Consider the following 26,434-nt stretch of genomic DNA (forward strand, 5'->3'; position numbering starts at 1 on the left):
TTAAAGGGCCACTTCACCTCTGGGACAACCAGATCTTATTTTATTGTTGTTTGGGACACCATCAACACAATCCTGAGTTATCTTTTGTTTTTTTAGATATTTTAGTATTTCAGCATACACTAGTGATGCGTTTTGCATCATATGATGCAAAACGCATCACTGATGATGCAAAATGCATCACTAGTACATGCTGAAATACTAAAATATCTAAAAACACGTTAAACACAAAAAACTAGACCAGGTCAACCTGGTTGTGCCAGACCCCCTGTCTGTCATCATCATTTATGACATCATGCCTTTTGTAGGCATGTCATCATCATGTCATCATCATATATACCCTTTATATAGAAAAGGGACAGACCGACATTTGCTTATGTAGGCCTACCCATTTCATGGGTCTGGCAATAACTCAGGATTGTGTTGATCGTGTCCCAAACAACAATAAAATAAGATTGGGTTGTCCCAGAGGTGAAATTGCCCTTTAACTACTAATATATACAAGCAACATTACAAAAGTACAAGCCCAAAGTCGCTTATAATAAGCAGACGTGACAACGCCACTACTGAGCCTCTCCTGTTCCTCAAGCAAGCCCCTGTTCATTATTTACCTAGCCTGTGTAAAAAAAAAGTTAGTGATTCTGTTGTGTTGAAGCTCTATGAATATGTTTAACACAATCCATACTCATGCATAGCAGCTGTCAGCTAACTTCACACATTATGTGAGTGGTTGATGCAAGATGTGTGAGAAAAATCCACATTCCTTAGTAAAGTTGAAGTTTCACCCGAGAGGCAATTTACCAATTTAGCAGACTTCACAGAGAATCCATATCGCTGCAATGATATCCACAGTATATAATATGTCTGACAGCTTTTCAATTGAATGGACTACAGTATAGGGTCATCAGTAAGGCCGTACAAGGACAAATCAGTCTGTGGCAAAGACTTCTCCTTGTCTGTGGAAAATGTTAGTTTTTACATAATATTATAATGTTCTTATTTTGATTACAAGCCACTGAAGCCAGCATGGTGATGGGTTATGTAAGCCATTTACCATGAGAGGGAGTGGGTTGTTGACTGTTTCAGGGTTGTGGCACGAGGCGAAGCTGAGTGCCAAACAACCCTGAAACTGTGGTAAATCAGCCAACAACCCACGACCCTCGAATGGTAAATTGCTTTTCTACCACTTCTACCATATAAATGAAAGAAAACACAGTTGTAACTTGCAAGGTTATTTAGTTGCAACAACTGCAACACAACAGTGGGCGGGGTCCATGAGCCAACTCAAGGTTGTTGACTGATTTACCGCTGTTTTAAGCCAATCAGAATCCGGTATCTGAACATGTGACCACAAAAAGTGGTAGAAACTTGGATATCGCACTGCAACAAGTTGTGATCTTGTAGATCGGCTATTTTCGGCGGGCAACACTGCTGCACTAGCCCTTTACACATTCCTCTAAAACCGATTTGAATTCAGGCTTTTGCAAATCCCGCCCCATTCTGCCCTGTTACTATGATGGGACATTAACCCTGGGCAGATTGTTTTTATAGTGGCAGTGAATGGGATTTTTTTTTTTCATAGCCTCATTATTGCAATTTAAAGTAGCCTACCAAAGGAAAAAACATCTAGGTGATATTAATAAAAAGGGAAGACAAAGGTACAGTAGTTACATTGCAAAACAGGGGGTTTCCCCGAAAATATATGTTTTAATTTGTTTAATCCCAGTGGGACAGAATCACTATTGCAGATTCTTTTATAGTGGAAGTGGATGGGATTTTTTTTTCCTTCATAGCCTCATTACAGCTATATAAAGTACCAAAAAAAACACATCTACGTGATATTAATAAAAAGGGAAGAAAAAGGTACAGTAATTACATAGCAAAACAGTAATTTCCCCCCGAAAATATATGTTTTAATTAGTTTAATCCTCTGGATCAGAGAGAGAATAGAAATCGCGCATTGCATCTTGGGTAGGAAGAGGAGAACTATAATCTGTTCTCCTCACATAATAGGCTGGCTTTTCGTAATTCTGCCCATTTAAAATATATGTACCCAAACGTAACAAGTTAGACCATTGATAAGGTCCATGTGAACTAGTCTTTTGAAGCTTATTCATTACAATGATCGCAAACGCTATGGTCGCGAGCGGCCTGGCCGTGCTCCGCAGTGCGGACAGCCGGTGAAAGACGGCTCCCACTTTCTCCGACTGCAGAACTCCACCCCCGCTTGCAAAAAGTGAATGTATTTTTCTGGTTGGCCAGTCAGGGAGTCTCAGGGACCAATCAGAAGGCTGACAAACGGTGAATTGTTGGCATTTGTATTCAGGCAGCTCGGTACATAGATGTGCTAAACATTTGCAATTTACGTGTAGGAATGAGGAATTGAAATCTGTTGTGAACATGTGCCCCGATGGTTTGGTAGCTTTGCACATGTTGTTTTGAAAATATTCATTATCATCAGAGAATTGTGCCAAAGCAATTGAGAAAAACTGCATCACCTCAAGCAGTTTGAGACGCATTGGTGTGAATTCTAATGCATTCCCCCTTGTTTAAATGTTTGGCAAGCATGAGTAATTTCTGAAATATTCCACGAGGGCCATGGAGTCATCTGAATGTAAATGAATGCACGATTTTTTACATTCTGAGCAAAGCCACGTTGTTTACAATTTACTTAACAAATTATTCATTTTATAGCCCAGTGTAAAGTCTGTTGGAATTTGTTTCTATCCTCATACTCAGCTGTTTCCCCACAGCTGTTTGGACCAATTTACAATTCACATACTGTACTGTATACAGTATAGGACAATGTCATTTGATATAAACAAAGGAGCTAACCCATTTGGGAAAGTAATACTAATAATAATAATAACTTTAATTTGAATATTAAAATAAAATAGAGTCAAAGATGAAGATGAAGAAAAAGATGACAACAAAGTTTGCTGTTGTCTTAACTGTTCCCCTACAGTAAGGTTCCCCAATTTGTTTTCCCCAAGGGCCGAATCATGTCTAGGGTACCAAGCCGAGGGCCACAACATTGCAGGGGACGGCGGTGGCGTTCCTGCTACTCCAGCGACAGTTCAGATATCGTCGTTGTCGGGTGAAAATCTTTTATGTCCAAAACCTTTCGTTTTGCACACAACGCCTCGCACTGCGAGGTGTTGTGTGCTTGTAGATCGGCTGTTTTCACTACTTTTGTGAGACGGCCTTGTATGCTGAAGCAGGGCTTTACTTTGCGAAAGAACGTACAAATTTGGAGATACGAGGTTTCCACCTGACAACGACGATATACTAGTGTTGTTGCTGCTCTTATACCACCATTATTACTGGGGTTGGTGGGGGCCTGACAGTAGCCCCCCGCGGGCCGCCTGTATTGGGGAACCCTGCCCTACAGTATTGCTGGAAGAAATTGGGATATATAATATAACGGCACAGAGGCATCAAGGAGGAACCATTTGGCACATCATGCACCACTGCACAAGTTTGCTTCGCTTGAAAATTTTAAACAGCCGTGTAAAGTATTGTACTTAATTACACCTTTGAGGTACTTTTACTTTACTGGAGTATTTCCAATTTTCAGTACTTTTACTTCTACTCCATTACATTTCAAAAGCAAATAGTGTATTTTACTCCACTGCATTTATTCTAAAACTTTAGTTACTATAGTTACTTTGTAGATTTTGAATTTTAGTACAAAACATACATTAACCATTTCAGCAGTATATATATTTCGGCCGATCTACAAGCTCACAATGCACAAAGCGGTATCTCTACAGTCATGTCATCAACGTGGATCTGTTCCATTTCCCATATTGCCTCCTGAGTCCTGATTGGCTACCATTGCCTTCCAAAGTTTGTGTATGCTCCCGATTTAGGGAGTCTTACTGGTGATACGTTGTCTTTAGGCTACTCTACGAACCTCTGGATTAACCTTAACTTCAGGTCAGTGGGATGTTTTCAATCTACCTCGGATGTTTTCCAGCTTCAAGTGGAACAAAAATGCGATCCGGAAACAAAAAGCAACTGATTTGTGGAAAGGGAATAGGAGTGAAACCACAAAATATAATGATAATTTATGGGGAGGAACAGAGGGGGGGAAGGAGCCCCACTCTGCACTCTGTTTATCTTCAGCAGTTTGTTTTGGTGTTTTATGAATCTGCCGTCTCATATCTCTTGACAGATCATAAATCAGCTCTGGGAGTGGTCTAGCTATATAGAAGAACCCTGATGCCCTTTGAAACCCTTTGAAACCTGGATGGATTCGAATAGAGTAAGGGGATGTGGGATAAAAGCTGCTTCACACTGTACTACCGGGGTCTTCAATGTTTTCAGGCAGAGGACCCCTTAGTTGAGAGAGAGATGAAGCAGGGACCCCCACAACCTTTTCATAGATTCCGTAGTTTCATTGTTTGACAACATAATCGTCAGTGTATTTTGGATTTATGTCAATTTGTGTTTTCAGATATTTAACCACTTGAACCGTCAATACTTAATAAACTTGACCTTTCCATACTCAGTCTGCTCTTGTTCCGCTCGAAACCAAAAGGCGTTGTGAGCTTGTAGATCTGCTATTTTTGGCAGTAGGAGCGAGATCATTTAGCGACCTACAACCGGGTCGCGACGTGGTCGGTAGTTTTCAGCGACCGGGTCGTTAAATCGAGCGACCGGGTCGCTAAATCACCGACCGCGCCGCTAAATCGACCGACCCGGTCGCTAAATCTACCGACCTGCCTGCAGTTTTAGGTCGGTAGATTTAGCGACCCGGTCGGAAGATTTTGCGCCCCAGTCGGTCGATTTAGCGACCCGGTCGCTCGCTTTAGCGACGCGGTCGGTGATTTAGCGACGCGGTCGGTGATTTAGCGACCTGGTCGGGAGGTTGCGTGGCAGGTTAGCCTAACTGAGGTAACGGTCGGGAGGTTGCGTGGCAGGTTAGCCTAACTGAGGTAAGGTTACTGAGGTTAGGTTTAGGGTTAGGGTTAGGGTTAGGGTTAGTAGGTCGGTGGAAGCGACCACCGGTCGGTGGATTTACCTACCCGGTCGGTGGAATTAGCGTCCCAGTCGGTGGAATTAGCGTCCCGGACGATGGAATTAGCGTCCCAGTTGGTCGATTTAGCGACCCGGTCGCTCGCTTTAGTGCCGCGGTCGGTGATTTAGCGACCCGGTCGCTCCATTTAGCGACCCGGTCGCTTGCTTTAGTGCCGCGGTCGGTGATTTAGCGACCCGGTCGCTCCATTTAGCGACCCGGTCGCTCGATTTTGCGACCCAGTCGCTGAAAACTACCGACCACGTCGCGACCCGGTTGTAGGTCGCTAAATGATCTCGCCCTCTCTCATTTTTGGCTAAAGTTCTCAGAATATGGACGCTAGGGTTCAAGTGGTTAATATAGAAAAGCAGGGGGAAAAAAAGTTCTATCACACAAAGATTTGGAGGACCCCCTGTAGTAACTCTGAGGACCCCCTAGGGGTCCCGGACCCCCTTTTGAAGACCACTGCTGTACTACCTACCTGCTCCTGTCTCTCCTTGGGGCTGGAGAGCCTTATGAACAGAAAGAGCAACTCTGGTCTGCTTTGCACACTCTATAGCCAAACGTACCATGCTTTATTCATGGAGGTGTCAATTAATTCCAGCAGATAATTTGAATTCCTTGAGGCAATTAAAGAAAAGTTGGCATAGCACCCGTTGCTATCACAAATTACTGTGTGTGTGTGTGTGTGTGTGTGTGTGTGTGTGTGTGTGTGTGTGTGTGTGTGTGTGTGTGTGTGTGTGTGTGTGTGTGTGTGTGTGTGTGTGTGTGTGTGTGTGTGTGTGTGTGTGTGTGTGTGTGTGTGTGTGCGCATATATGCATGTATGTAGATACGGTACTGTAGGTAGGTAGGTAGGTAGGGAGATAGATAGATGCAGAGGCGTCAATTGGGTATGGCAAGGTATGGCTGCATACCTTGGCTGGGGGGGGGGGGGGGGGGTGTACTTCTTAAAATAAAGACACCAGTCATGTTGCCATACCTTAGCTTTTGCTGAACTGACGCCACTGGATAGATAGAAAGAAAGATAGATAGATACTGTATGATCCCGTTGATCTGACAAGGTCTTCTACTTTATTCTATGAATAAGAAATGAATGAATACTTTTCAATCAGAGTATGGTTGCATTGACATCAGAGGCATACATGGGCATTTTGTTTAAACAAGACAGGTTTATTTGCATAGCACATACACATTATAGCACATTTCAACCCCAATGCAATTCAAACGTTACACAAGACTTTAAGCATTGAGACAGTAATGCAGAGCATAATGAGAGTGCAAAAGAAACACATAAAAATGACATTTAAATACAATATAAAAAGCTAAAATAAAACAAACATTTGAGAACTAAATTACAGTGCATAATAAATGATTATGGAACCTCGGTAAAAGGCAGCAGCAAATAGAAAGGTCTTACAGTCAGGCTACACAGTGCGTGACATGTTTCATCGTCAGGAAACAAACGGAAAGCTTTAAGCCTAATTTATGCTCTGTCAGAGGGCGGCCGAGAATAGCAGACCTACAAGCTCACAGCGCGTTGCATCCGCAACGCGCTGTGAGCTTTTAGGTCGGCTATTTTCGGCGCGAGACACCGTGAAGAATAAATCGGGCTTAAGGCAAGGTTCAAGGTAAATCAGTGCACACTTATTACAATTGAGGACTTCAACCGTTTATTGATGGGTGAAGTAGACTCGACTCAGAGTGAAATAATTGGATTTTAGAAAGTTCGAATGAACAAAGTGAGATAAAGTCTTTATGTTGCCTTTTAGTTTAGTTTTGTGTTTGTTTGACAGAGGTCTTTCCTGTTATATTACAGCAGGAAGAGAAGTGGATTTTTTCAAAAACCTTCAAGAAAGTGTTTATTGCGACCATCAGGTCGCACTTACTATCAAAACCTCCACCGGCTGTCAGTCTGTCAGTCACACGTCACACTTTTGCCCTTCTCATATCTCCGCCACCGTTGCCACCATCCATGCCAAATTTTGCACACACACGCCTTGCCTGCCAAACTACTACCTCAATTCTCACATGGCCCTCTTCTAGCGCCACCATTAGGCCGATTCTTGTGAAACACATTTTTGGACACTGCTCCTGCAAATTCTGCCCTAAAATCACGCAAATCGGTACACACTTGGTCTACACTCAAGTCTTCAACATGAATCTGTCCCATATAGCGCCACCATCAGGCCGTTTTTTTCAAACAAATTTTTGGGCACTGCTCCTACAGATTTTGACCTAAAATCACGCACATCGGTACACATTATGTCTACACTCATGTCTTCAACATGGATCTGTCCCATATAGCACCACCATCAGGCCAATTTTTTCAAACACATTTTTGGACACTGCTCCTACACATTTTGCCCTAAAATCACGCTGCGACCTGACGGTCGCTTATCTCCCGATTAGGGAGTCTTACTGGTTCATAAAGAATTGCTTTCATGGGGATCACACGAGACGCGCTGCCATCAAAACCATTTGTTTCCTATGGCACTTCGGACCTGGCATACTGTACATGCACTCCTCTCTTGCGCATCACATTTTTCTATTGTTTTATATTTTTTACGTGCATAAAAGTACAAACATTCTCAACTTATAAACGCACGGTGCAGAGTTGCACCACTCATCAGTACTTTGTAACCCGAGAGTGTCAAGTTCAGTGGTAGAAAACCGGCAGCCAAAATATGTTTTTAATGTTCTGTAGACACAGCCCCATGTTTGCCAAGGCGTTTTCTTTTTGAAGCCTTGGCGCCTGCAACAGTTTTTTGAAGCGTTGGCGCCTGTGGAAATACAGTGGGGAGAAAATTAGGGAGTGAATTCATTCTGGCCTCTTGCTGTTCTGCCACTGCCACTTCCAGTTCCACACCAGGCTCTGAATAAAAGATCATAAAGAATATGAGTGGCAGGTCAAACGATCAAGGTGGGTTAGGAGAGGACTGGGGGGACAGTGGCAGTTGAGCTGTGGCTGCCAGCCTAGGTTGCATGACAGCTGATTATTGGACAGGCTTCCCTCACTGATGGATGGGTCGGCCGGCGACGGGAGACACTCGGGGTAATTTATTCAGCTATTGGGGATAAATGGATATATCTGTCACTTTGTCCCTCTCATTTTCTCTCTCGCAGGAGAATGCAGCTGTCACGAAGGCTATTCCCCAGACCCCGTGCATAAACACCTCTGTGTTCGCAGTGACTGGGGTCGCAACGAAGGGTAAGTCCTGTCTCCTTCATCCTTCCGCGTCTGCAAATTCCCTGTCGCCGCACGAAATGGCATGAGGGAGGTGGGCGGGAAGGGAGGGGGACGACGACGACGACGACGACAACTAGGGCTTAACTGGGTTAAGCAAAGCGGGACTAGGAAGTAAGTAAAGAAACACAATGACAGGGGAAGATGAAGAGAAACAGGAAACTAGGATTGGGGAGGGAGAGAGAAATACTGGAGGGGAAGAGATAGAGGGACTCAGTCAAGTGTGAGCCCCTACTCTTGCCTGCGACCTTGCATGCTGATTAGCTAGCTCCCTGCAACAGCTGGGCCAATAAAAGCCAGCCCTCCATTGTTATGCAAATCCCCCTGTCATCAATTGGATATAGTCCCCCCTCACCAATCATGGATCAAATTCCCTGTTCGCCAGTTTGTAAAGGAGAATAAACATATCCATATAAATAGTGCTATCGTTTGATCCGGTGACCTTGGATGTGGCGTTTTCCTTACATAATATACTGTACAGCAGGGGTCTTCAACGTTTTCAGGCCAAGGACCCCTTAGTTGAGAGAGAGATGAAGCAGGGACCCCCACAATTGTTTGACATCACAATCGTCAGTGTATTTTGGATTCATGTCAATTTGTGTTTTCAGATATTTAACCACTTGAAACGTCAATACTTAATAAACTTGACCTTTCACTCTGTACTTAATCTGCTCTTTTTCTCCTCTACACCAAAGCTCTTCGCCAAAAATAGCCGACCTACAAGCTCACAACGCCTCGCAGCGCGAGGCGTTGTGAGCTTGTAGATCTGCTATTTTTGGCTAAAGTTCTCAGAATATGGACTCCAGGGTTCAAATAAAAAAAGGAGAAAAAAAAAGTTTCCATCACTCAAATATTCGGAGGACCCCCTGTAGTAACTCTGAGGACCCCCTAGGGGTCCCGGACCCCCTGTTGAAGACCCCTGTTGTATGTACAGTGTCCCAATTATTGGCTCTGCATAAATAGGATTCTTGAAGGTTGAACTCACACTGAAATTGCACGGTTACACGCTTGTGAGTGTGAATTCACAAGAAGATTGCAACATCCAGTAGGATAGATTTGCAAATTATACGGTAAGTAAGCATAATGATTACAGCCTTTGATCTAATATTCCCTTTCTCCTCTGCCCAGTCCATGGCCGTACACTAACCTGGAGAGAGGCTATGACCTAGTTACCGGGGAGCAGGCCCCCGAGAAGATCTTCAGGTGAGCAGAGCTGTCAATTGCTGTTCCGTCTTCTGAGTGCATGTCTGGGTTTCTGGGACGGCGGGGACAGGAGCTGGGTTCGTGGTGGCATTAGTACTCTTTCTCTCTCTCTGTGTGTGTGTGTGTGTGTGTGTGTGTGAGTGTGTGTGTGTGTGTGTGTGTGTGTGTGTGTGTGTGTGTGTGTGTGTGTGTGTGTGTGTGTGCGTGCGTGTGTGCGCGCGTGTGTGTGTGTGTGTAATGCATATGTGCATGTGCAACTGATATACTTTGTGTGTGAGAGAGAGGGAAAAATACCATTATCGTCACAATGTCTATTTCTCAATACTTGTAATACAAAGTATAGACTATATAGTAATATGAATGGTAATACACACACACACACACACACACACACACACACGCACACGCACGCACACGCACACGCACACAGAGCTCTGGGGTGGAGTTCTTGTGTGAAGGAACAGCCTAAGGGTCCCCCCTGGTTGGAGTTCTTTCAAGAGCTCTCACTGCCACTCTTTGTGGCACTTGCCGTTCTTGATGGGGACATTATGTCTGACACTTCCAGTAGAGAATAGATGCTCTCCTCTCCTCGAAAAAAAAAAAAAAAAAAAAAAAAAAACATAATGAAAGGTTGAAATGGATGAAACTTTTTTATTGTTCGTATTGCCGTTTAAAATTCCAATCAGGAATCTAAGAATGAATGGTCAGAGATTACATTATTTAGTGCAGTGGTTTGGAGACCTTTTCAGCTTGAGACCCAAAAGAGAAATGTTGTGTCTCCCTGACTCTAGCCTTGGAAACCCAGGCTTATTTTGGTGATCGGAAGAAAAATAAGCCTGGGCGATCGCGTTAAAATCACTGTTTTGGAGGAAGTTTCGAATTTTCCTAACCAATCAGAGTGCAGAGGGGCGTCGCACCGAATTTGTTGACGTCATGACGCAGCAGCGTTCTCTGCGCTGAGCAGAGGAGCAGAGGGGGGTGGGGGGAGGAGAACACATGCTATTGGCCGGAGACTCCCGGAGAGATTCGCCGGGTCCGCCCATCTGCCAACATAAACTGTGTCCACGTTAGCTCAGAGTACCCTGACTCAAACTTAACGAACATATTATGCACACATTATGAATTAACCACTTAAACCCCATGACTGAACTACAAGCTTACAGTGCGTGACACAGCAACACGTCAGGAGCTTGTAGAACAATTCTGAAAACCCTTTTGTCATTTATTTAATTATTTTAGTAGGAAAGGTCAAAGGTGTGATATTTATTCGCAACCCAAAAACAGCCCATGTTTGGGAAACACTGATTTAGTGTCGGTCACTCAGTGGGGAATAAGAGTGTGCTTTAAATGGATGTTGTGGCAGCTGAAGTCATGTCCAATCATCATAAACCTTTTTAATTACATCTCACCCATCTGTTTATTTGCACATGCACTCATTTCCCTGTTGTTCTCGTGCACTTAACTAAACTCTGAGGCAACTGATCTCGCATCACATTTTCTATTCCTAACGTGTTATAACCTACCATGTCAGACTGTGTAAGTTGAATAGAGTCTACCTGTTACGTAACTAAGTACTGTACTTAAAGGTGTATTCAGTGATAATGAAAGTGGCCGGGGGTCATCTTGTCCCTTACTGGCCTTACAGCGTGGAAATGTTCAGTTTTTTATAGATTTTTTACACCACTATAATGTTCTCGTTTTGATCATTAGACCCAATCACTGAATATCGGTAGGCCTACGTCTCCAGCTTCAGGATATGATACTGATTTACTACGAGACTGTGGCATTTTATGAGTTCAGTAGTTTACAATATAGGCATTTAGCAGACGTTCTTAATTCAGAGCGACTGTGGTTCTCAAAACTTTTATTTTGACCATCATAACTAAATATCATAACATAACTGTGGCCATACTCTACCCTGATTGGTCGAGGACTGGCTGGCCACCCCTGAAAACCGAATCTAGCTATGCTCGTAACACGGGCCATGGTGGAAGTCTTTATATGGTCACCACACATTCTAGTGAGGAGAATGAATGGAAAATGTACCAATTATATTTTTATTTGAATGAAATACAATCACTGAATATACCTTTAAGTAATTATTTTTGTTGAGTATTTCCAATTGTCTGTACTTTTACTTCTACTCCACTACATCTCAGAGGCAAATAACATACTTTTACTCCACTACAATTATTTGAAAGCTTTAGTTACTAGTTACTTTAGTGATTTTGATTATTATTACAAAACATACATTACCCTATATACTATTCTGCTATTTGAAAATGGGACCTTCTACATAATGAGTACTTTGACTACTTTCTACTTTTGGTCATTTAAGTACATTTTGTACCAATATTTTTGTACTTTTACTCAAGTACATTTTTACATTGCCGTATTGATACTTTTACTGAAGCAAAAAAAACGTACTTTTTCCACCATTCCCTACATACAGCTGATGTACAGTATGCTACGGTAATATTTTACCTTTCTGGGGAAAAACAAGGAGAGCATATCATTTTGGACGGTCTTGACATGGCAGAAAGAGACAATAATGGGTTTAAAATGCTCCAAAGGGAGATGACATTCACTCTATCTCCTGCCATTTTCTACAGAAAACTGTAAAATTGCCACACTAATATTCCAGGTAAACACAATCTTGATGTTTTTCAAGGTTCGCACAATGTTTTTTTCTTCTATGTACAGTATGTAGATATGTACCGTATAATTAGTCTTTGTCTATTCAGTATACATGTAACAACGTGTTACATGTATACGAAAACGAAATGGTATGCATAAGGGTTTATCCTGATAAAGAAACCTGAATAAAGACGACCGATATCATACAGTGTGGTCACCTTTTAGGCAACACTAAGGATGTGGTTGAAGGAGAATAACACTATGAGACTCTTAACATAAGTAGCAGCATCCATCTGTGACATTCAATTTAGTGCAGAAGTTATTTCAAGCGCCGTAATTTACTGGTGCAGTCAATTTATCTCACTCTCTCTCTCTTTGTGATCGGCAACAACGCATGTCGTGGCTGCATTGTGTAGTTTTCTGAGGTCACTGGTGTAATGTGAAGGAAAATAAAAGCCTGGGTGCAGAGGTAGTATACTGTTGGTGTAGAATTGTTATCACCGCCTCCTACACACTATAATAGATCTCGCCCTGTCTGATTGTTGGAACACTGCATCAAAATGGCAGGTCTGGAAAGAAGCCCTTGTTTTTTATTTTATTTTCAGTGGCTGGCACAGAAACCTCACGTTTACCGTTTGTCTCAGATCGTTGACAATTTTCTTTATGATTAAAAAGTCCATCTGCGCTCAAGATATTTCAAAGTGGTGTCACGTACGTTTGGCTACTTACCCGAGGGAATAAGAAACATACATCTTCAAGCAACAAAACTGCACTAAGAATGCAGTGCATATCATTAAAGTATTCCAAGTGTGTATTTTTATTCATATATTATTTTTTTCCTATTAGCTCTCAGCCTGTTTCTTTTTTTTGTACCCATTAAAACCAGTATCTGTGTCATTTTAGATTTGAACTACTTTAACTATATTTTATACTTTAGTTATTCAAAAATAGCCGATCTATATACAAGCTCATAGAATGTCATATTCTTTTTTTTTTCTTTCATCTTAACAAATCTTTGAATCTTTTCAAAGCAAACAACTAAAATCTTTGCTTCTGAGTGTCCCTAGAACAAAATGATTTGAGGTGTGGGACTGTGGCCATATGTATTTGGCAAATAACACCAGTAACACTCCCTAATTGGGAGATAAGCGACCGTTAAGTCGCATACACAAACTTTAGAAGGCAATCATAGCCAATCAGGAGGGAATATGGGAAATGGGACAGATCCATGTTGATGACATGACTTTAGAGATACTGTGTACCGCTTTGCGTGATTTTTGGGAAAAATATGTAGGAGCAGTGTCCAAAAATGTGTTTTGCAAAAATCGGCCTCATGGTGTCGCTAGAAGAGGGCCATGTGAGAAATCAGGGCTGGAGGTTGTGGTTTGTCAGCCAAGGAGTGTAGCCTATGTGCAAAGTTTGGCATGGATAGGGGCAACGGTGCCGGAGATAAGAGTAGGGCCAAAAGTGTGACATGACGTGACAGACGGACAGCCGGTGGAGCTTTTCATAGTAACTTGAGACCTGACGGTTGCAATGACACTTTAGAATCATTTTTAGAATGGGGTCCTCAGGTCTTAATGGTTTAAATGTTGTTGGAACAGTGAGAGGCTTGGCTTCCATGTCTCCTGTGGAGGTGGCATTAGCCAACCACTTGGCCCCCAGGGCCACGCATCTGGTTGCTTGCAAACCCAAATTGTCCAGAAGGCTTTTCATTCTTTTCAGCTGTACCCACCTGGGGCTAAATGGCTGTGCCAGACCAATGGGTACATATATTATGGCCACCGTATATCAGACTTACTGGACTGAACTGCTGGCAGAACTGGACACGCGCCTGCCACGCCTGTATGGCCCTTAGGCCTGGATGAATAATGACCTGCAAAAGCTCGAGATCAATGTTGTAGAACCAAAAGAATAGTGTTTCTTTACCTAGAGAGGGCCCCAATGTACAGTACTGTTTTCATGTCAAGTGAAAAGGGTTTGTGCCAGCTAGGGACACCAAAATACAATAGGGCTTAAAGGGCCACTTCACCTCTGGGACAACCAGATCTTATTGAGCGGTGGTCACACCGTCTCCATAGCGTGGCCGTGTGTGTATCCGTGTGTGTCTGTCTGTCTGTCTGTCTGTCTGTCTGTCTGTCTGTCTGTAGCCTGAAGTACCTTTTTTGACCACACATGTTAAGGGAGGGGCGCTGTTGTTCAGGCCACTGAGGCCAGGCACACTCACACACATTCACATTCACATTCACACTCACATTCACGCCCGCACACACACACACACACACACACACACACACACACACACGCAGCCTCCACCGCTCAGTTCACACGAGTGTGATTTTTTTATGGTTGTTTGGGACACGATCAACAGTTATTCTTTGTGTTCAATCTGTGTTTTTAGATATTTTAGTATTTCAGCATGACTAGTGATGCATTTTGCATCATCAGTGATGCGTTTTGCATCATATGATGCAAAAGGCATCACTAGTACATGCTGAAATACTAAAATATCTAAAAACACAGATTGAACGCAAAATCGTGTCCCAAACGACAATAAAATAAGATCGGGTTGTCCCAGAGGTGAAGTGGCCCTAAGTTTAAACTGTTCCTCATTTTGGAGTTGACCCTTTGGAACCCCCTCAAGTTCCCCATGTGTGTCTTGTCCCCATGCCCAACTTTGACAACCAGTGCCCTAGAGAAGTGTTTCTCAAACCTTTTCATGTCAAGGACCCCCAAAATTATGCATATTTTGCCACAGACCCCTATCTGAAAATATGTTGTCCAAAAGACCACCAGAATTTCATATTTTCCCATTTTTAAGATTAAAAAACAATAGCAATGATCTACTGTATTTACAGTATATGACATAATAATTTTGAGTCACTTTGGAGTATATTAAAAAAACAAACAAAATAAAAAACTGGAGAAAGGAAATGCTTAGAGGTACAAAGCTTTGTTGGCCTTCTGCCACTATGCACAGTAAAGTTGGCACTGGTCGGCCTAGCGGTGCAGAATTGGCCCTGGACAAACAAACGCACAGAGCTATTTGTAGCCGGCCAGCCACCTACAGAGCCATGCTGTGATAAATACTGTATAATTGAGGCATACACTGTATGGACGTGGAGAGGACGACAAGGACACTGTTCTCCATTGTCATTCCTGCCACTACCAATTTCTGTTTTGCCTGAGGGCTCTATTGACACTTCTATCCATGGCTACGCTCACAACAGCTAAATATGGTTGTTAACCGTCGTGGGAGTGCTAAATACAGTTATGTTCACGCACGCACGCACGCACGCACGCACGCACGCACGCACGCACGCACGCACGCACGCACACACACACACACACACACAGTTTGGTTATACGATTTTTTTTTTAAAACTTCTCTTTTACCCCCCTCTACACCAAATCGCTTTGCAGAAAATAGCCGATCTAAAAGCTCACAGTCACAACTCAGTGTTTCCATACGTGGAGATCCGTACTAATACATTTAGCTAATACACACAAAGTCAAATGTAGGAGCAAAGATACGTATGAAGGAGCAAGAATAAAATAAAAGCAACTTTGGTTTATCATGAGATTACCTAAGAGAATGAACTTTATACCTGATCATACACAGTGCTCTTCTCACACAGCTGTGCTGTTTATGTACAACTAGTGCAGTCACCCACTGTTAGGGTACTTAGTGCAGTATCCATTGTCTGAGTATTTGGAGGCCAGTCTATGATGTCAGTCATCAATGACGCACCAGCTTAATGGGAGAGTTTGGGGATATCCATCCATTTATGGGCAAGTGTTTCAACCGATTTGCAAAGCCTAAGCATATTGAGCGGGGGGGACACAGACAGAGATTAATGGATTTATAGATAGATACAGTATTCACTGTCATTAGTCAATGAGTTAAGTAGAAGAAGGTACTTAACGCCATTGTTGCGACGCGTGCCCTCTATTGTGGAGTAAATGCCCTGAACAAATTGCTGGGTCGCGGGGACAATTTGGGTTGACTGTTCTTCAGCAACCTGAGTGCATTGGTTGTCTCTTGCCAATGCAAACACAAGAGCCCCTCCTGAAGGATTGGTGAGAATGTCAAACATGTTTAATTTTCTCTTAACAGTGTTGCTGGCTTTTGACACCACTCCAACTGGGGGTGTCACGCAAGGACAACTATGGGCAGTGGGCACTGTGATTTGCCAATAACACAATGTGATTTTCTTTGGCTACATAAATGAAGGCTAAGACTGAAAATCCAAGGGAGAATTGTGTAGTTTGCACCTGATCTAGCCTATTGACTCCACTGGACTGACTCCAAACTAGTGAATCCTTATTTGAACTTGTCTGCACATTACACAGATAATGAAAGGGCTGTGCCCTACAGTATAAGACCTTAACTGGGCTACTACTCAGGTTGGATATCCCCATATTGAATCTAACAAAACATGACTATATATTACTAATGTGCAGCCACCCGAAACCTGTGTCATGCTGCATGGCAGTCTCAGTTCGTTAGCCAGGCTGACAGTGTGCCTGACATGCAAGTGCAATGCGCAGGTATGCTGTTAGCATACAAGTATGCAGGGGTGTCACACCAAATTCTGGGCCCTGGGTACAATGATTCACTCACATTTTGTGCTTTAACTATTGAAACATAGCGGATATACAAGCTCACAGTGTGGCACTCGGTGAGCTTGTAGATCTGCTATTTTGGAAAAATCTTGAACATTTGTGCCCTCTGGCATTTGTGAATATTTTAAGGTTTTTTAAAAAACGTTTCTATGTCAGTGGTGCTCAAACCTTTTCATGTGAAGGACCCCCAAAATGATATGTATTTGGCCACGGACTCCCATCTCAAAATAATGAGTTCCAGGCACCGCCCAGAAGCAAAATTTGAGTTACAAATGCTCCCAGCGCATGCCGCACTGTGAGCTTGTATATCTGCTATTTTTCAATAGTTAAAGTATAAAATAATTAAGGCCCCTCCAACTTGGGCCCTAGTAACTCAGTCCCACTCCCCCCCCCATGTGACGCGTGCCGCACTGTGAGCTTGTATATCTGCTATTTTTCAATAGTTAAAGTATAAAATAATTAAGGCCCCTCCAACTTGGGCCCTAGTAACTCAGTCCCCCCCCCCCCCCCCCCCCCCCCCCCCTGTGACGCCCCTGCAAGTATGACAGCCAAGACATTGCTAAATTGTTTTCGCAATATGCACCTGTTTGTTTTGGCCCAGTATCTCTACTGGGGACGTAGCTAATTGATTGGCAGGCCAAAGGGTGTTGCGCATTCAAATGAGAACCAGTCAAAACACTTGGTGGCAGGGCAAATAAACTGCCCAATTAACCACGCAAGCCCTATACTGTTGTATAGACAAATAGTGGAAATAGACACTTTACAAGCTTTCCGTGTAGATCATCTTATGAACACCATGTGCTTTGGTGCCTCCAAGATGTGTTTTTATGACTACAGTGGTTCCCAAACTGTTTTTTAACTCAACACTCTAACTAGTGAAAATACAGATCTACAAGCTTGTAGATCAGTACTTCTACCACTTTTTGTAGTCACATGTTCAGATACTGGATTCTGATTGGCTTAAAACAGTGGTAAATCAGTCAACAACCTTGAGTTGGCTCATGGACCTACCCACTGTTGTGTTGCAGTTGTATAACTAAATAACCTTGCAAGTTACAACTATGTTTTCTTTCATTTATATGGTAGAAGTGGTAGAAAAGCAATTTACCATTGAAACAGTGGTAAATCAGCCAACAACCCACTCCCTCTCATGGTATTAATGGCTTACTTTTTAAGTGTTTCTTTTTTCTTTTCTTTTTTTTTTATATTTAGGGCAAATATTAGATTTTGGGATTTCACGACTGACTGTTTGGGAACAGTATGCTATCTATACTGTATTATGGTCTAAATGCCAGAGAAGAGATGTTTGCATTGCTCTGTCACCCCTCCAGTGCTATTAGAGTGGGAAGGAAGGCTCCAAGTTTGTTTTGCTCTCTAACCCGTTATTCTCTATCCTTTGCCTCTGGAGAGGAAACGATGGCCCCGAGTTGTAGGCCTTGGGTACTTTGTCGACGGATACCAAGGCTTTGTGCTGATCCGACAAGCTTTTGTCTGCTTTAATTGTCAACCGAGAAAAGGTCAGAAAAGGCTCAGTTCTAAACAGTGCTTGTCACCATTAAAACATTCTATGCATTTGAGTCACCCTGGTGATTTTTAAATTCTTGCCATGCACCCTAAAATAAAGGCTTTTTAACTGTCCCTCAAGAGTGCCTTGGTCTAACTTTTTTTACATCAATGTTGTCACCTGGCTACCAAAGAGCACCTTTCGTGGGAGATTTTTTACTCTACAGCCAAACAGATGCACTCCTTACTCTCTGTTATCTAAAAGTCTATGCATAGTTGAACTAAGAGTCTATAAACATGGATGATGACCCTCATATGAAAACATATTCTGGGGGGGCTCCTGTGTTGAGGTAGCCTGGCGTTGCCAGCCTCTATCACACACTTCGTTTTGGGAAGAGAGTCTGGGATTTCAGGAAGAGCTTTCATTTCTGGGGGGTGGGCTAAAGCCTAGTGACGCGAGCCCCAAATCACGTGCCCCAAGCATACAACCCTGATTGGCCAACCCTTGAAGCTGGTTGAGGAAATAGAATCTCAATGGATCGGTTCCAGACCGTACTACAACACCCACTACCGCCAGGGGGTGTTATTGTGTTCGGTCTGGTTTATTAACCAGGCAAGTGTTGAGGGTCAGGGGCTATAAGGAAGGCTCCTTGCCACCTGTCTTGGTTCTGACAGACCGTCCAGGGTGCAGCTCCACAGCCTGGCCTGGGGGTGAGTCCTAGGTCTCTGAGCTTGGTGTCAACTGTCAAGTCTGGAGGGGACTGTGGTGTTGAATGCTGAGCAGTAATCTATAAACATCATTCTCACACAGGAGTTGTTTTTCTCCAGGTGGTATATACAGTAAAGGGCAGTGTATAGTGTCTTTGGATTTGTTTTGTCAGTAGGCAAATTAGTGGGGGTCGAAGGTGAGTGGCAACTTGCTGTTCATCAGCAGTGTGTCAGCATTTGCTCACTATGTGGGCGAGTGCTGCAGTGCAGGCAGTGGTGGAAAAAGTATTCACATTTCTTACTTAAGCAAAAGTTTCAATACCGCAATGTAGAAATACTTTGTTACAAGTAAAAGTCTGGAATTCATAATTTACTTGAGTGAAAGTACAAACGTTTTGGTATCAAGATGTACTTAAAGTACCAAAAGTAAAAGTACAAAATGTTAGAAAATAGCAGATATACAAGCTCAACGCGATCGCAACGCTAGGGATAAAGTGGTTGAAGTATGTTTTATATCATTATAATTTATATCTGCAAAGTAACTAGTAACTAAAGTTTTCAAATAAAATTAGTGGAATAAAAGTACAATATTTGGATCCGAGATGTAGTGGAGTAGAAATTAAAGTACTGGAAATTGGAAATACTCAAGTAAAGTACAGATACCTCAAAATTGTACTTAAGTACAGTACTTAAAGGGGGACTGTCACCTAAAGGGTTACTGTCACTTTAAGAATCATCTTAAAAAAAGAAGTTAATATTTTTATGATGTCATTGTGGGGATGTGCAATTATAAGCCAATCAAATTAATTGTCTGTATAGCCTGACTGTTGGGCAGATTACACTGAGACAGTTTCAGACTGTTTCAGGATCCACACTGGAGAGAGACCACATGACCTACTGTATCATACTATTATAATTTCGGGGCGTGGCAGCGGACCTTTAAGTAAATCTACTTCTTTTGTTATTTACACCACTAGTACAGGTTGGCATTTAGACTAGTTACTGTGCTTTTCCTGCCACTAGAATGATTGTACAGTAGCTGATTGTACAAAAAGCTTGATGAAACTCAAGGAGAAATTGGGTGAAAATGGCCAGAAAAAAACCCTGATGGCTGTGCATGTAGCACATGCTTAGAACGCCCAACCTGGAATGCTGCATTGCCCGGCTGCTATCCTTGCTTGTGTTAATTTGTTGGCCTCTAAAAATTGTAGTACAGTACAGAAATATAGTGCAGTACGTATCGTTACTTTACACCACTGTGTGTGTGTGTGTGTGTGTGTGTGTGTGTGTGTGTGTGTGTGTGTGTGTGTGTGTGTGTGTGTGTTTGTGTTTGTGTGTGTGTGCGTGTTAAGCATTAACGACTTGTGATTTTTGCAAGTCGACTCGACTCAGTAAAAAGTTGAGTTGAAGTCGACTTTATTGCTTGATGACGTCATCACATTGATGGCGTGAAAAATTAGTTACCTTGGGGCTTCATAGAATAGCCTAAAGCGATCCTTTCTCAGTTAATATGGGCTTTGTTTTGATGTTAATTCCACTGCAACCAGCATTGAATAATAATACAAATCTTAATTCCTATATAATGTTACAGGATAAAGTTGGTGGCTACTGTTAAGACTTCTGACTCCAGTCACTGCAATGTCTGGGGAGAGCGCAAGCACAGCTGAAATTCTTTTTTTTTTTCCCTGGTGGGAGTCGGCTTGTGTAACGAAGTCGACTAAGTCGACTTGTCGACTTTTTGGTTAATGCCCTAGTGTGTGTGTGTGTGTGCATGTGTGTGTGTGCGCGCGCGTGTGTGCGTGTACACATGGGTGTGTGTGTGTCAGCCGGCACACACTGCAGCACTGTTAATGTCACTGCTGTGTAGCAAATGAGACGAACAGCGATCATTCCTTCTTTAATTCTCAAGGCTATGAAACAGTGTGTTAATTGGATTTAGCTTAGTGTATTCTCTACTCATTTTAAAATAACATTTTAGCAATTCAGGCGTGTCAAAGTACAAATGTTTTGCAAAAGTTATGGATTGAAGAGTAACAGTATCATGATCATTTAGCTTTCGCAGTCTTGATGTTCAACAGTGGAGTCAGTGAAGTTATTCTTTTACATATCAAGAATGTGAAGATATTGTTGGGTACATAAATAACTTTCTGCAGTACATAAGTCTTGGCTGTCACCGGCCTGTCAAAACCCCGACAGATCTATACTTGGCATCATCAAATGTCTCAGCAACAGAGGTGAATAGATATGGGGAGCGTTAATGGAATAGATGTAAGAATGTATCGTGTTCACTTTATTTAACTGGATGTCATCAGTCAAACGAATTGTGGTCTGACACACACACACACACACACACACACACACACACACACACACACACACACACACACACACACATACACATACACATTCACACAAATGTGCACATAACGCATGTACAAACAAACAACCACATATTGTTACGGGCGGGCGGAAACCTTATATGGGGTAAACTGTTACTTTTCAGGGTATAACTCAACGTGGGTGGTGCTAAGGTGAAAACCAGGTATGCTTAATGAACTGGTGGGTGTGGCCATGTAAATAAAAACATAATTTTAACACTTTCTGTACACTCTTTTGAAAGAAATATTCCTCCTAGTACAAAATGATCATGTTTTATGGGGGGGAAATCATGGCACCACATCTTAAACCACTTTCACCTTCACTTAACTCATTAAATGCTGATCCCGCGTATACTCGCAAAATATTTACCGGTGTCGGGTTTGCTGATCCCGGGTATACGCACGATAACTGTAATACAGTAAAGTTGATTAGCCTTACCTTGCGGTCCGGGCTATCCATTGTGCGTCGGTAATGGCCGCGATTTGTTTACAACGCACGTTGGCGTGCACGCAAAGTGAAGCTCTTTAGGCTTCATTTACTCGAAAAAATACATTTTGATCCCAAGGCTGGCATGTTTCGAGCTAAATCTGCAATCGTATGGTGGCCGCCATGACACCCTCATGTCAACACACTTCTCCGGGACTAGATCCAGGTCAAAGTTGAAAAAGTAAAGTGACCAAAAATCTAATCAAATTAACGCCCGGCCCTTCAAAATAAAAGCGACGGCCTATGAGACAAAATGGTGGCACTCTGTGCCCCTTATCCCTTCAAAGTAAGAGACACTAAATGGGTTTTAAAAAATAACCGCGGTATAACAGTGACGTTGCCATTGCCTGGTGGTCAATTATTTGGATGGCAGGTCTTCCTCATTCAAAACTGAACTATTTTTTAGCAGGGAAGTGTGTTGGATGTGCTGAGCCTATTGATGTTGATGTACTGATGTATTACCTTGCTTATTGTAAGTCGCTCTGGATTAAGAGCCTCTGCTAAATGCTTAAATTGTAAAATGCTACTGCGCATACGTCCACCATTTGAAACCATACTGCACTCGCTTCTATCGTCTGAAGCGCTAGTACTGGATACACCTGCTACAGGCGTATACAGGAATCCAGGAATTAGACATACTTCCGGTTGCTTCATGCGCATGTGAGCAACTTTCATTGAAATTAATTGGTGGGGGCGGGGCAGTATGCCATCTAGATATGTTATATAACTCTATTGACTCTGTAGCATGACGAGGTAGGGCATTCATTTACTGAACAAAACATTAAAAGTTGTAATAATGAAGAATGAAGATACAACATATTTCTACCCGACAGCAACGATATGCATTCACACTCACTCAACCTTTTGACAAACCGCAGGGCGCGCAGACACGGCGAGACTCAATCCCTTTTCCTTACGATTTCATCTCTACTCACACCCATTTTGATAAAGCGTCCGTTGTGATCCTGCGCGTGTGATTGATGGGTGTGAACGACAGGGCCGATCGATGTCCGCTGCGGTGTCGGGGGATGAGCACCATGCAGGAAGTGCAGAGAGAAGCCCCGTCAGTGTCTTATTTATGACATTGATCTGCCTCCTGATTCATTGTGTTCTTGTCTATATGCGGGGGTCAGGGCCAGTGGCAGGCTGCCCAATACTCTGAGTGTCTCTTAAAACGCCTGTGACAAACAGTGGAGGAAGAAGTACTCTTTTTTTGTAGCAATACCACAATGTGGAAATGGACTACTCTGCAACGGACCATTCACACCAAGCATGATAACGATGACGATAGCTATAACTGTTAGTCGGGTAAGATATTGTTTGGATCACTCAGCGACTTTATGAACGATAGAAACATGGACAGTCTGTGACTACGTTTGAGCTTGTAGATCGGCTACTTTTGACAATCAAAGTATAAAATAGTATATTTTTAACATGTTTTTACTGCAAGGGAAATAAGCTGTGAGCTCAATTTTGTTTTTATCCTTTTGATATTGGTGGGGCCTATGTACAGAATGTAGGCTACAGTGAGAAGCCTACATACAGTACCTCCACTACAAATTATTAAATAATTGTAGTTGAGTAAAATGTATAATATTAACCTCTGAGATGTAGTGAAGTACAAGTATTGTAAGTAAAAGTACATCAATATTGCACTTAATGACAAAGAGCTGACAAAGAGCTTATGCGTCTGAAGCTTATTGCTTTCAAAAATGTGTTTCCCAAACATTGGGTTGGGATCCATTTGTGTGTGTGTGTGTGTGTGTGTGTGTGTGTGTGTGTGTGTGTGTGTGTGTGTGTGTGTGTGTGTGTGTGTGTGTGTGTGTGTGTGTGTGTGTGTGTGTGTGTGTGTGTGTGCGCGTGTGTAAATTAAATGAAAAACTGGCACTCTAGTCCAGTAAAAATAAGGCTGAGGTTGGACAAAATTGTATTATTTCGTTTTTCAACTGATTCTGACAGGGAATTAGGTCTTCTAGCCAGGATAAAAAATCTACCATGATCTGCTCACTGCAAATACCCACAGTGGCCAAATCAAGTTGGGCTCCCATCGACTTTCTATACAGGAGGAAAATAGCCAGAATTTTTTTTTGCTTTAAGTAGGATGTGAGGGGTCTAACTAGGGGTTTGTCATGATGCAGAATCCATTGCAAGCATTTGCACAAAAACATTCATTGGCCCCATAAAACGCCCACAAAACTGTGGATCACTAAACCATCATTTTCTGGGACCATTGTTAGCCCAAGGAATGTTTTTTGTGCAAGACAAATGCTTGCAATGGATTCAGCATCATGTCAAACCCCTAGTTAGACCCCTCACATCCTACTTAAAGCAGATTTTTTTCTGGGTATTTTCCTCCTGTAGGCCTATATAAAGTCGATGGGAGCCCAACTTGATTTGGCCACTGTGGGTATTTGCAGTGAGCAGATCAGGGTAGATTTTTTATCCTGGCTAGTAGACCTAATTTCCTGTCAGAATCAGTAGAAAAACTAAATAATACAATTTTGTCCAACCTGAGTGTATTTTTTCCCTAGATTTACTAGACTACTCCAGAAACAACTACTCCAGAAAAAGCCAGAAAAAGATTACAACATGAAAATGAGATAAAAACAAGATTAGCTAAGACATAAATGAGATAAAAGGGATATTATAAAAGAAAAGAAAGGCAAGAAAGTGAACTACAACTTCAGTACACTTTCAGTACACATTGGAGGAAGACCAACCAGGTCAAAACGCCTATGTTGTTCTGTCCAGAGAGGTAAATAAATCATGTGAAAAGGATTTCCTTGTGTGCTGGCTACTTCTTCTATGCTTCACTTTCAGTACACAGACATTTTAAAGTAGTTCATGATACTGATTACAATGTGAAGAACACAAAGGATAAGGCCATATAAGGTAAGATGTGCACTGACTTTAATGTCCAATCTCCAAGTCCCAGGTGTGTGTGTCTGATTTTGCCTAAATATGGAGATGCCTGATGCCACAGTATTGATACCATAGATGACTGATGACATACAGAGGCCATCAAGTACTCCGCAATAAGTACCCTGGCAACAAGTGCACTTTTAATTTCTAATTTTGGAGACAATGCCTCAAATTCACAATATGAGGTCAGAACTGTGATGTCACTGGCAAACCCCTACATAAAAGAGGGTTCAGGCTTCACAGTTTGCAGAGTACAGATCTGAGGCAAATAAGAAGCTTTCATTCACTGTGTACCGAAGTTGTGCAAACATGCAGATTTTTGTGAAGACCCTTACTGGCAAGACCATTACCCTGGAGGTTGAGGCAAGTGATAACATTGAAAATGTAAAGGCCAAAATCCAGGACAAGGAAGGAATCCCCCCTGACCAGCAGAGGCTGATCTTTGCAGGCAAACAACTGGAAGATGGACGCACCCTGTCAGACTACAACATCCAAAAGGAGTCCACCCTCCACCTTGTTTTGCGTCTGAGGGGAGGAATGCAGATCTTTGTGAAGACCCTTACTGGCAAGACCATTACCCTGGAGGTTGAGGCAAGTGATAACATTGAAAATGTTAAGGCCAAAATCCAGGACAAGGAAGGCATCCCTCCTGACCAGCAAAGGCTGATCTTTGCAGGCAAACAACTGGAGGATGGCCGCACACTGTCTGACTATAATATCCAAAAGGAGTCCACCCTCCATCTTGTGCTGCGTCTGAGGGGAGGACAGTAAACGATTCTATAACACAATCTTGTCAGTTCTCCATCTTGTTCTTCTGAGGGAGGGCAGCAGTAAATGATTCCATAAAGGTTTCTTTTTCTTTCTTTTACATTGCTATTGTAATACATATTGGTGGTTACATGGCTTACGAAGATTTAAAACATCTAAATGGCTCAAGGCTGGCTACATGACACGGGGCCTTAAAAAAAAGGATCCAAACACTCAAAGAATTACGGAGAAGAGGGTGTAAAATCAAGGTTCTTTAATCATGTCTCCAAAAAAAAAAAAAAAAAAAAGATGTGACAGGGGGCCTGGTGAAAGATGTCAGGACCAGTGGTCAATCCATTACAATTACTAAACCAAAGAAAAACTAATAAAAATATATATATAAATAATTGTAATCTGGGAAAGGAAATTATGTGAGGAGAATCCCATGATAGGTTAAACCCCTTCCCCAGGACAACTTTGCTGTGTGTATAGGGGGAAAAAAACAATAAATAGAAAGGGGTGATTGGTGTGGCTCACTGCAGTACAGTAATAGCAGAGCACATATCACAAAGACATACAGAGCCTGTGGGCCTCTGGACCCTATAAGGACCATACAGTATGCACTCCTGTTGACCCACCCAGACGCCCAACTAAAAACATTTTAGCCTCTTAAAATCCAACCCTACGTCCTCGTCGTTAGAGGTGGAAGCAGGTAATACTGACTAACAGGGCTCTGGTAAAATTGCACAGGCTATCCTGTGTAATGTGGATGAAGAGTACTTGAAAATAAAACGGAATGCTGCTTATCTGGCTCAAAGTTCCACATTGATAAAAGGCACACTTTCTACAAGTGGACAGTCAAGTTATTTTAAAAGTGCAAAATGCAAATACAACACATGTCCGTGACTTGGCATCATCCTGATAGGCCTACTGTATGTGGCTCTATTTGCTTTGCTCCACA

At 42.4% G+C, this 26,434-nt stretch overlaps 1 protein-coding gene across 1 annotated transcript in view; it reads left to right on the forward strand.

Moving 5' to 3' along the window:
• Positions 1-26,434, forward strand: part of astn2 (astrotactin 2) — a gene marked incomplete at its 5' end in the record, with an annotated part of 725,257 nt that overhangs the window by 312,152 nt on the left and 386,671 nt on the right. The window contains 2 exon segments of the mRNA XM_080743421.1: positions 8,142-8,226; positions 9,391-9,465. Of these exon segments, the coding sequence (XP_080599547.1) occupies positions 8,142-8,226; positions 9,391-9,465 (160 nt within the window).

This window comes from Nannobrachium achirus (genome assembly GCF_963921795.1).
Source record: "Nannobrachium achirus genome assembly, chromosome: 15".
Classification (NCBI taxonomy): domain Eukaryota; kingdom Metazoa; phylum Chordata; class Actinopteri; order Myctophiformes; family Myctophidae; genus Nannobrachium; species Nannobrachium achirus.